At 39.6% G+C, this 12,196-nt stretch overlaps 1 protein-coding gene across 14 annotated transcripts in view; it reads left to right on the top strand.

Annotated features, from left to right (window-relative positions):
• Positions 1-11,896, top strand: part of STAU2 (staufen double-stranded RNA binding protein 2) — a 344,586-nt gene extending 332,690 nt beyond the window's left edge. For all 14 annotated transcript variants that reach the window (XM_079140529.1, XM_079140527.1, XM_079140534.1 and 11 more), the window contains 2 exons: positions 9,541-9,629; positions 10,800-11,896. In XM_079140529.1, the coding sequence (XP_078996655.1) occupies positions 9,541-9,629; positions 10,800-10,893 (183 nt within the window). In that variant the 3' untranslated portion in view covers positions 10,894-11,896. The remainder of the gene's footprint in view (positions 1-9,540; positions 9,630-10,799) is intronic.
• Positions 11,897-12,196: the final 300 nt, after the last annotated feature.

The raw sequence follows: 12,196 nt of genomic DNA, 5'->3' as shown, positions 1-12,196 counted from the left end.
GACAAGGAGAGTGTATTAGTTTCCTTTTTCTGCTTTAAAAAATTACCGAAGACCTATTGACTTGCCACAAATGTATTGCCTTAGACTTCTATAGGCCAAAAGTCAGACAAGGGTCTCGCTGAGCTAAGATCAATGTTTCAGTAGTTCTTTCTTGGAGACTCTAGGGGAGAATCTACTTCCTTTCCTTTTTCAGCTTCTAGCAGCTACCTGTATTCTTTGACTCATGGCCCCCTGCCTCCATCTTCGAAATCAACACAACTATACCTCTTCGACTAGTCTTCCCTGGTACATCTTTTTCTTTGACCAAAGCCAGGAAAGGTTCTCTGATTTTAATTTGAGTGATTAGAGTAGACCCAACCAGATAATCTAGGCTAATCTTCCCGTCTCAACATTCATACTTTAACCCCATCTGCCAAATCCCTTTTGCCATGTGAGGGAACATGCAGATTCTGGGAAGTAGGATATGGACAAGTTGGTGATAGGGAGCATTATTCTATCTTCCACAGAGAAGGATGCTGCCATTATGACACTTACCTTGTCAGCATGTCAGTGTGCCCACCAACATGTTGTGGCAAACCCCATTACAAAGGGAACTTTGTGTTAAGTCAAAAATAATTGAATACAGGGCAAAATAGGGCTTTGAGCAGGAACGATGTTGGACAAACAGAAAAGCCTCGTTACAGGAAGTCATGGTAGTGGTGCTGCTGCTCAAGTTTGTTCTGAGCACATTGATGACATTCTGCAGCACAGTTAATCCTGCTTTAAATTCGTCTCTGTGTTGTTGCCATGGCTGGCAGCTATATAAATTACCCATTCTAAGAGCCTAACTGCAGAAATGAAGGCAGTGGTTAAATCTGAAGTTTGCTCATTTTTTTTTTAACCAATTTCTCAAGTTCTAGAGCCGAACACCTATTTTAGGAAACTATGGAAAATCTGCGTGTTTCTGAACACCCACCTTCCTACTTTTTTTTTTTTCTACAACCATTTTTTTTTTTTTCCCGAAGAGTAACCATCACCTTAGCAGGCAACAGTCCTTTGTTCCAAGGGCAAGTCATTTTATAAAGTACCAATTTTATGGAAATTACCTGAACTAATAGGATTGTGGGAGCTCAAATGAGAAGTGCAGGCTTACAATGAAATTGTTAGAAAGCAAGGCAGCAAGTGGGTTAATTAACGTTCAGGGTAGGCCTCTTTTCATTTAAAAAAGTTATATCATTGATTCATATGAAATGAAATAGACTGGTGATAAAGTTTAGAAACATAAATATCTTTTTGGTTTCTCTTGTTTTATATAGAGACATGGCATTTAATTACAGACCTTTCAAAGCAGGAAAAGGATCTCTTAGAAACCTTAAACTTCACATTCTTTGGGCAACAAACCTTCAAGTTAGTAAAGACCCTCTTTTCAATCATTTGAGTGATTTAATATAGAGTCAGTCCCAGAGACTATTGGGATGGAAAGTTAGAAGAATCCTCCACTCTAGATGGAGACATTTGCTTTTGAAGCCTATCATTTCCTCATGGCAGGAGACTGATTTAATTAACTGCATACATGACCACTATGATCATTCTGAGCTGAATCTAGCAGTTAGATCTGCTCCCAGGAAGAGATCAACATGAGTAAGCACTTTAGGGAGAAAAGGCAAAACAAACAAAGTTGAACACTTTTTAAAAAACGAAGGCCACATTCAGACGGTATGGTTATCATTGACTTTAATAGGAACAGCCTGTCTGTTTCTGGGAATCAGGATAAGTTGGTGGGGAAAGTATGACATACAAGAAAAGGAAATAAAAGGACTTATTGGGCATCTTGTTCAAAGACTTCACAAAGAACTGTTTGTCAGGGGGATGAGTTAAAAATTCACATTTTGCTAATGAAGACTGTTGTTGTCTCTCAGAGAATGACATAATGCTGCTACACTGTCTTTACAAACTAATCCCTGAAGAAGGAAGCAGGAAGAGAGGCATTGGTTTTAACAATTAGCACTATTTGCTAATTGCTCATTGTCAAGAGGAGAGTTCCAAATTGTAGAAATGACTGGAAAGACGCACCTTCATTCTCTGCAGGCACACACACACGCACACACACAGGAGAGCCAGGACCGACAATAGGCATGGAAAATATCTTATTGGCATCGTGTTTCTGGCATTGCTATAACTACGCACCAAACAAGCGACACATGAGTCGGTGGTGACATCTGTTCTAGAACCTGTGTGGCTTCATTCACAAAGCAGTTGTAAAATCTTTTGGGGACAAAAATATTTCCATATCACTATGCAGATGCTTTTCTCTAAGGGAAACACACATACACACACACACACACACACACACACACACAAAACAAAACAAAACAAAAAATGGATGCAAGTGTAGCACTGAAAAGACAGGCATAAAAACAGGACATGTCATCCACTTCTTGAAAATATTTCTTTAATTTTTCTCCCAAACACAGCTATATTTCTTGCTTTGGCTGTGTCTTTTCTTTTTAAATCACAGAGCACATTAGTTGTCATAGGCCGAAGTTTAAGACTAAGGTTGATAGGCTGTGGTAACCTACAAATGGATGCCGAGTGTTTGTTTTGATTTGCTAGGAAAACACTGGAAATGAAATCATTGAGTTGTCTATTTGTTTATGGCCAAAGACTTATGGAGGGTTCTGGGTACTTACGTTAGTGTATCTTTGAAATTCTCTAATCCTCAGTGAGTGGGAAGTTACACAACTTGGATTCAGCATCATCCAGGATGTTCCTCATTAGGGAACCCAGATTTGCCTCCTTCCCACGACTCCCCAAGTTTAGTTTACATTCATTGCACAGCAAATTGTCCATGCTGAAAGGGTGAACTGTAGCCAGTGCAATCTGAACATCTTGTTATCTATTTACCCTCTCAGTAAATAGACAATTTAGAACTTGCCTCTTAACCGGGCTTCAAGTATATCTTCCCAAATGAGGGCTATTTGATTTTCCCCTCATTCCAAAGTGTCCTTTAGTATTATGCAGCAGATTTATAATGCGTTCAGAATTTTTTAAAGCAGCTGGACTCTAGGAAGTTGACCGTTTATTCAGTGAGTAAAAACATGAGAATTTTGTTGATATTACCATTTTCTGAACTAATTTGGAGGAGTATAGTAAAACACTTTTTAGACTGTTAAATTTTACCATTTGTTCATAAAGCCACTGCATTATCCATTGTTCTTTGAAATAATTGATCTGATAGCAAAGGCTCATTTTGTTTGACCTCAGTCATAATTGGATCTTGCTAAATGTCATGTGGCTTTTTCAGGCATTTTGCATCTTTCTATTGTTGTGGGCATTTTGCTGTAGAAAGAGAAGCTAACCCATCTCCTGTGGAATTCTTTAATTGGTAAATGTCCTTTCCCAGAAAATAGTGGGTGATGAATTGAGGATGAAAGTGGGAGGAGAGCCCCGGATTCCACAGTTGTGCTCTTGGCAAGCGGAGGAGGAAGCAGCTCCCGAAATGTTCTCTTAGTACCTGCAAGAGGAGCCACATGATCAGCAGCACCTGCCCATCTCTGATTTCCTAAGCAGTTTGGGTTCATGGCTGTCTGTGCATCACAGTCAAACCCTTTACCTTCTTTGTCCATTTTGCTTCTAATCCCAGAACCTCCTTTTTTTTTTTTGGTGCTGGGAATTAAACCCAAGGGCTCTTAACTACTGAACCACATCTCCATCCCTTTTATATATTTCATTTAGAGACTGGGTCTCACTGAGTTGCTTAAGGCCTCACTAAGTTGCTGAGGCTGACCTTGAACTCATGATCCTCCTGCCTCAGCCTCCCAACCAGAACCACTGGGATTACAGGCGTGCACCACTACCCCGGGCTCCCACAACCTCTTCTTGCTGTAGCTTCCTACAGCCTATAAACTTGGCAAAACCCTTGAGTTCCTCTCTCCCTCCTGCCTGCAAACACAGGAAGGCCAAAAGGGGAAAAGTCTTTTCAGAATGATGGAGAAGGGAGGCCAGTAAAGAAGGCAGACTCATTACCCTCAGAGTGTTAAGAAATGGAGAATCAAGTCATCTTGTTTGTGGTCCTGTGGTGATTCTAAGTGACAAAATAATTCCTGTAGTCATTCATTTGGCATTAGCTAAAACTGTAAGTGTTACAGAAGTGCTGAGTGGAGCCTTGGAAGTCAAACCAGGGAAGCTGAGAGAGGGTTGTGGGACTCCCACAAGAATGTAAATTCCTTCTCAAGAAAATGGAGGTAACTTTGTTAGCTTACTTGAAGTCATTATTGTGGAACACAGTGGATGGAGTGAGTATGAAAGAGAAACTAAGAGTGATTTTGAAATAATTTTGAAAGAAGCCATGCTGAAATTGAGCAGGCTGAATGTGAACAGATTTAAGTTCAGAGAAAATAAAGGGAAATGACCAAGAAGATAGTTGGGGTTCACATCTCTGCTACTCAAGTAGGTTAGTGAATTCTCTTGGCTTTGGATTCCTTATGGGCAGGACCTCCCTTGCAGGGCTGTGATAACACCTGAGATCATGCAGGTATAGAGCCAGTGGCAGAATGATGCTCATCAAATGGTAGCTACTACTGTTTACAGAGGTTAAGATAAATTATCATCTTTGTCTTTTATAAATTAGAAAGAAGTCCTTTCATACTTATAAGCTATTGTGTTCCAGGTTATCAACAAGACGTGGGTTGAATGATCTCAGCAGATAGATAAGGGAATGTTACTTGGAAGCTATCAAGCATACCTTCAGAGGGAAGCAGTCACTCAAGAATTCTGAAAATCCGTTCATGGCACAGTGTGAAAGAGCACCCGCCATTCCAGCTTGTAGGATGCTCTTTGAATGATGACAGTCATTTTGACAGTGCACAGGGACCAGAATGACATGATGATAAAATCATCCCAGAAATTTTGTAAGAGATAAAACACTGAACCAGCTCCCTGAGACCTGGCCTTTGTCTTATGTATGTCTCTATTCAGAGGAAAGAGAGCAGGTACCATAGTTCTGGACATGAAGCAGTTTATTTGGTTCATGGATTCAGGCCATGTTAGGAACCAAGTGTTCCTAACAACAACCAAGGAAAATGGGCTATAGTTAGCTTATAAATTATTTTTTAAAGTTTTAAAAAAATTGGGGTGCAGAGAGTGTAGCTCTGTAGTAGCCTGGTTGAGGTCATAAGTTTGATCCCTAGCACCAAACACACACACACACACACACACACACAAGTGTAAAAATTTGATCTGGGTTGTTGTTTTGGCCTTCTTGGGAATAAAACAGGACTGAGGGTCTTGGAGCTCTCAGAAGTCTCATTCAGCAATATCACACTGCAAATTTAAATGGACTATTAATAGTTCATTTGGGAAGAAATTGACCAAAATTAACATTCTTGCCAACAATTCACATATTAATGGATCCGAACAGAATAGCTGATCATTTGTTCAAAATTGTTGCAACTATGAAGACCTTTAAGTTCATTAGCCCACCCCAAGAAGTTGGGAGTATTTGTGAAGAAGGTTAGGCATGAATGATCTTTGGAACTGAGAAGGGAATGGGTCTGACTCTTGGTGCCACACGCATGTGGGAGGTGGAACACATGCTCAGGTTGATGGCACAAGCCCACAAGAACATACTTAATCACATGACTCTTCTTAGCGTAGCCATCCCAGCACTGCAGGACTTGACAGGGTCTCAGAGGTCACCCAATCAAATCCAAACAAGAGTCAAATTCCTCTGCAATTTTTTTTTTTTTTTTTTTTTGAGGGCTGTGGGCAGAGCTGTTCAAATCTGGGTCTTTCAAAAATGAATTTAATCTTTGAAAGCAATCAAATCCTTACTAAGGCCAAAGTTAATGAATTAGGTAAATGATCAGGATAAATAAATTAAAAACAAGGTAGGGCCATAAAATGACAAAACAAATTTGTTCACCTGACTGGCAAAGTGGTTCTGAGAGGTAATTACAGAAGCACTGAGAGAAATGCCTTCCTCCCACTGCTGGTGTGGGTACATCTGTGAGGACAGGCAGAAAGTATAGATCAAGATCTGCAAAAGTGGGCACCATCTTTGGACCAGATATTTGATTTCTAAGGATTTGCCATAAGTATTGAGATGGTTCACAAAGATTTAATGAGTAGAAAGTTCAGTGCAGTGTTTACGACAGCTTAAAAATTTGAACTAGGTTAAATGTCTAGCAGTGGGGATTAGCCAGATACAGAAAGGCATATAAAGGTGATAGGATACTGTGCAACCAAGAAAACACTGCTTTTAATGTTTATGGTGGTATGGAAAACTACTCATGTTCTGAGAAAAGAGCAGGTTATAAAAGTGTTAAGATCTGCTCTAGGTTAAAGTGAGTAGCTACAGGGAGGGGATAGGCAAGGATGTAGAAAAACACATACCATGTTGTGAATGGGTGGGGCATGGGACTGTGAATACTTCAACTCTTTTTGCCTGTCTATCTATTCTGATTTTCCTATAACTACAATTTTTTTAAAATAAAAAAATAATAAAGGAAACCATTTAAAAGAGAGGGAGACTGATTCTGCTGTCCTTAGAGAGGAACCATGATGCACCTGTAATCGTTTGCTAGGGCTGCTGGAACGAAGTACCACAGCTACAGGTCTTAAACAGCAAAAGTTTATTGCCTCACAGTCTGGAGGCTGGGAATATGGGATCAAGGTTTGGTTCCTTCTGAGTGCTGTGAAGGATCAGGTCCCTGCATCTCTCGTCACTTCTGGAAATCTTTTGTGCCCTTGGTTTCTGCTGCATCACTGCTATCTCTCTCTTCTTCTCCCTAAACATGCATCTGTGTATAGATTTCCACTTTACATAAAGACGCCAGTGACAGGGTTAGGGCCTCACTTACTGCTGTATGACCTCATTGTAACTAACCACATCTGCAACAACACTGTTTCCACATAAGATCACATTCCAAGGTATTGCAGCTCAGGGCTTCTGCATATGCATATGAGACGGCAGGATTCAAGCCCACAATGATACCCCAGTGAGATGGCCATATTGCTCCTGCCCCACTGAGGTCCACATTTACCTGGCTATACATGCTGGCTAGACAGCATAATTGAGAGTCTAGATCTGGAGTAGCGGGACGAGGACACTGACCACCTCTCTGCAGGACTCCAGGTTCAGTGGTAAAAACTGAGCCCAAACACAGTCTCTTCCTGTCCCAGGGCACCCTGACCAGCGGTGCAGACACAGATGAGTATTTAGACTAGCACATCTGATCTAGAGGGCTCAGTTTAAAGACCTGAAAAGAATAGTCATCTAAAGAAATTTATATATTGATACTTTTGGTTACATATAGAAATTGTGGCTTAAGAAACAAACAAGCACAAGATATGGTGGCACAACTTGTAATCCCAGCCACATGGGAAGCTGAGGCAGGAGGATCTCAAGTGTGAGGCCAACCTGGGAAATTTAGCAAGACCTTACCTCAAAACAAAAAATAAAAAGGACTAGAGATATAGTCTGGGTTTGATCCCTAGTATCACAAACAAAGCAGCAAAAAATGCAAAAAAACCAAGAGAAAAGACAGAAAATATTGTGAGTAGACTGGACACCATGGCAAACACTTGTAATCCCAGTGGCTGTGGTGGCTTGCAGCAGGAGGATCTCAAGTTCAAAGCCAGCCTCAGCAACTTAGTGAGGCCCTGTCTCAAAATAAAAAAATTAAACGGGCTAGGGATGTGGCTCAGTGGTTGAGTGCCCCTGGGTTCAATCCCCCCAAATTGAGAGTATATTACACTAAATACTATAAGTGAATGTTTATGGTGGTTTTATTCATAATAACCCAAAACTAGAAACAATCAAGACCCCCTTAATAAACAAAGGGCTAATCCAGCTATGGCACATCCATGCAATGAAATAAAAGAAATGAGCTGGGAAAAGACACAGGAGGACTTTAAGTGTGTTTTGCTAAGTGAAAGAAACCTGTCCAAAAAGACTGACTGCACAGTGCATAATTCCAAGTATATGACACTTTGGAAAAAGCAAAACTGTAGAGATGGTAAAAAGATCAGTGGCTGCCAGGGGTTTGATGGGGAAGGAGGTAGAAAGGGAGAGATAAATGGGTGGAGCTCAGGATTTTTAAGGCAGTGAAACTATTCTATACATAGATATTGTGATAGTGGGTACATGTCATTACGCAGTTGTGAAAACCCATAGAATATACAATACAAAGAGTGAATCCTAATGTAAAATATGATTTACTTAGTGATAATATAGCAATATTTGCTCATCAGTTATGACAAATGTACTATGTCCTGCTGCAAGATGATGGTAACAGGGGAAACTGTTTAGGACAGGGAGGCAGGAAGCAGTGCATGGGAACTGTGCATACTATCTCCTCCATTGTTCTGTGAACCTAAAACTGCATGGAAAAAAAAAAAAAAAAAAAAAAAGAGGTTTATTAACTTAAAAGTAAAACCCTCCAACTGTCTTCTTCATAAAAAAATGTAAAAGAACCCATGCACTTAGGTACCCAAAAGGGGCCTTTGGCAGATAAAAGTTTGAGAAACTGCAAGAGTTAGTTCTTCTCAAAGGCAGCTGAGAAGACACAGATGCCTGAAGTGTGAACCAGCAGGACTCTGGAGATGCAAACAACTCTGAGGCCGACACCTACCTCAGACTCAACAAAGCCCTTCTAATAGAGTTTCCAAGGTGGGGAGGGGGAGGGGAAGAGCAACTAAATTCTTATTCAAAGAAATAACAATTTGGAACATGCACAAGAGTGTCAACAAGTTATGTAGATCTTATCAGCTTTGCATTTTTGGTGCCTCCCAGCTATCCAGCCAGGCTCCACCAGCCTGTCATCACCCGTCAGCATCCCACACCTCCTGGGCCTATCAACACCTCACCAGAGCCCCAAGGAGCTGGGATTCTTGCTCCTTCCCTTTCTCTCAGAATGCCATCATAGCCTTCCACTGACTATGCATGAGTACCTGCTGTCCATTTCTGCTAATATTCTGCAACTTAATTTGGAATTCAACATCCACAAAATTGAACAATACCTTTATGCTAACTTTGGAAAAAGTACTCAAGGTGGAAAAACCGGATATCCTCACATCTGAAGGAAGAGAATATATAATCTCAGTCACGTGAGGAGAAAACATGCAAAGTCACTGACTGAAATATTGTATGCTTATATGAGGTGTTACATTTGCAGATGGAATTTGCAAAACTATGGATGAGGGATAAGACTCATTGAAATTCTTTTTCCCAACCTTCCTAAAAATGAAGCTCTCATAGTTTGGGGGGAAACAATGTATACATACATATATAATTTATAGTTTTAAATTATTTATTATTTTCATTTATATATTATTTGTTATATACATATGTATATATGTGTGTATATATACATAACATTAAAGATGTACATATACATTGCTCCATGATAATTCAGCCTTTCAAATGTAGTTTTGCTAAAGGATGTAAAAAGCATTTCTTTAGATTAGTGAAAATGATAGTCTATCTTGACTTTGTTTTACAGTTACCTCTGCATTACATTAAAGTCAGTGAATGGTTCTCCTTGTTTGTTTTCATTGTAGGCAGCTTTAAGTGCCTTGAAACAATTTTCTGAACAAGGACTGGATCCAATTGATGGAGCAATGAATATTGAAAAGGGTTCTCTTGAAAAGTGAGTAAATCCTCCTTGGTATTTTTTTTTTTTTTTATTTGTAACTTTTGTAATGGTACAAAAGATGAGGCATAGACAATTGTAATGTAAAAACATTCAAAACAATGATATCTAAATCTTACAAAATCATACATAATACAATTAAAGGTAGATAAATGAGAAGCAGCATTTGTGGTCATATTCATCTCCTATAATATGTATGTGAGTTTTAACCTATGAATTGATTAATGCCTTTGTTGGAAACATATGAGTTTGTTGACTATAGAGACTTTGCAAAACTTACCAAAAAGTTATTTTTCACTTCATACTGTTACCATCTTCTGGCTAACTTACCTTCTGAAGTTAAAAAACAAAAACAAAAAAAAACCCCACTCATGTTCCTGCTAAGCTGTGAACACAACAGTGAGGAAAAAAAAAAAAAAAAAACTATAAGGAGAGGTGTCCCTCCCCTAGCCTGCACTTGGTTTTTCACATCGCCATATGAAACACAGCACAACAATGCCATAGAACTGGGGCTCCCAGGGGTTGCAACTATAAAAATTATTTCTGGAATCTAGCTCATAGCATTTTTATGAGACTAGTACATAAGGCCCTATCTAAGGAACTGGATTTTGGGTCTCTCCAGAGACCCAATTTATACTGAAGAAATGTAAGGCAATTATATTTACATAGTAGGATCCAAAGTCTTTCAAAGCAATAATAATAGCCAGTGAGTAAGTTCTCAGAACACACAAAGGAGATAACATTTTCAGAATTAATATAAAAATAGATAACCCAGGAAGTAAAAACCAGACATAATCATCCTGTAGTTAAATGAGCATGCCCCCCCCAAAGAAGCAAAACCAAACCAAACAACCCAGAAAACAACAACAAAAATCCCCAGCATTTGGTCATTAATATTTAAAAGGTAAGAGCGTGAGAAGAAAACATTTGGTAAACAGACATGGCATTTTAAGTTGTCTATAGATTGGCAACCATTTATAAGCTAATTTAATCAAAACCATTTCCACATGATCTCATCAGCAGACTATCTGAACATAAATATTGTTGTTTCACTTTAAAATGTCACTTTTGTGGTGACCTTTGAATCCTATGTGCCATCTGCTAATAAACATGTCTGAAGATGTGCAACCCTGGACCTCAGCTCTTGTTAATGTATTAATCTTTCAGACAAGCCAAGCATCTGAGAGAGAAAGCGGACAATAACCAGGCGAACCCAGGCTCCATGGCTCAGGACTGCAAGAAATCAAAGTCGGCCATCTAGCAACTCCCAGAACCCACGGCTGCCACCACATCCTTATAAACCTGTCAGCACGCATGAGGGTGTCTGAGTTCAAGGAAATGAATGACTAATACCATTATTTGAGTCTTATGTGAAGACAACACTATTCTAACACAAGAGATAATGTACATGGTACTGTTTATTCAACTGGGGAAAAATAAAACTTTGAGCATTTCCCTTGGAACTTGAGATCAGATCATAACTCATTTGCCTAGAGGCAGCAGAAATCTGATCCTGCTACTGGAGCTTAAAATAACAATTAATGAAAAGTGTTAGAAACAGAGCTCAAGTTTTTAAATGATTAATAGAGAAGTTGGGTTTGATTCTGTTGTTCTGATTGTTTTCTTGTGGCGCTTGTGTTCAGTTATATTCTTTCTCTTGTTTGAAATAATGCTTGACCATTCGAAAACTAACCACTGACGTGCTGTGGAATGTGATGGTTGTTGTCTTCATATAGAGTCACACAGTTTCTCTTTTTATGCAGATATTTGTAATCTTCATCCTATATCAATATAAATAAGGTGAGCTAAGCAAAGATGTATGCAAACAAATATGTTTTGAATCAGGTCAGATATTTGATTAAAAATATGAAATAATGCTAGGAACAAGTAGTTTCAATATATTCCAGGAATTTTAAAAAGCAAAACAAAACAAAACCAAGCAGTTGTGGGTTTTGAGCTCCATGATACCATTAGCAATGAAGGGGGCGTCTTGCCTCTGCGTGTCATTTTCCTGGATTCCACTCTGTGTCGTGGAAACCGTGCCCACCCCATCCGTGTGTTGTAACCACTCACTGTTTGCATTAAGAGTGTCTTTATTAAATGCCTCCGGACTTGGGACAGTGAGTAAGATCAAAATTAATAATGTACATGGCGGGGAAGGGAAAGCCTGTTGGAGAAGCTTCTAGCCAGCCGCGTTCTGGACCAGCATGTTGGAATCCAGCGTGGGGCAAATGCAGTAAAAATTTGGTCAGTTTCTGTGTAAAGTGTTGTGATTGTTCTTCTTTCATGCCCTCACTCTTCTCTTTTAAATATCACCTCAGTGAAACCCACTGGAAAGGCCACCACCCTGCCCAGTCACCCTGCCCAGCAGAGGAATTAGCAGCTGTATCTGTGAAACTGCAGAGCCGCCTCCTGGGTGACGCGAGGCCCGGTTCTGGCTAGCCAACGTCATCTCATTGTTCAGGCTTTCTCCTTATTGATTTGCAGATGTTGTGCAATGAGAAAACACTATACAGTCTAACTGCTAGACCCAACCTGACAATAGGAATATAATTATGTAAGAT

This window comes from Sciurus vulgaris (assembly GCF_902686455.1).
Source record: "Sciurus vulgaris genome assembly, chromosome: 1".
Taxonomy (NCBI): domain Eukaryota; kingdom Metazoa; phylum Chordata; class Mammalia; order Rodentia; family Sciuridae; genus Sciurus; species Sciurus vulgaris.
This window is presented reverse-complemented; position numbering and strand designations above follow the sequence as displayed.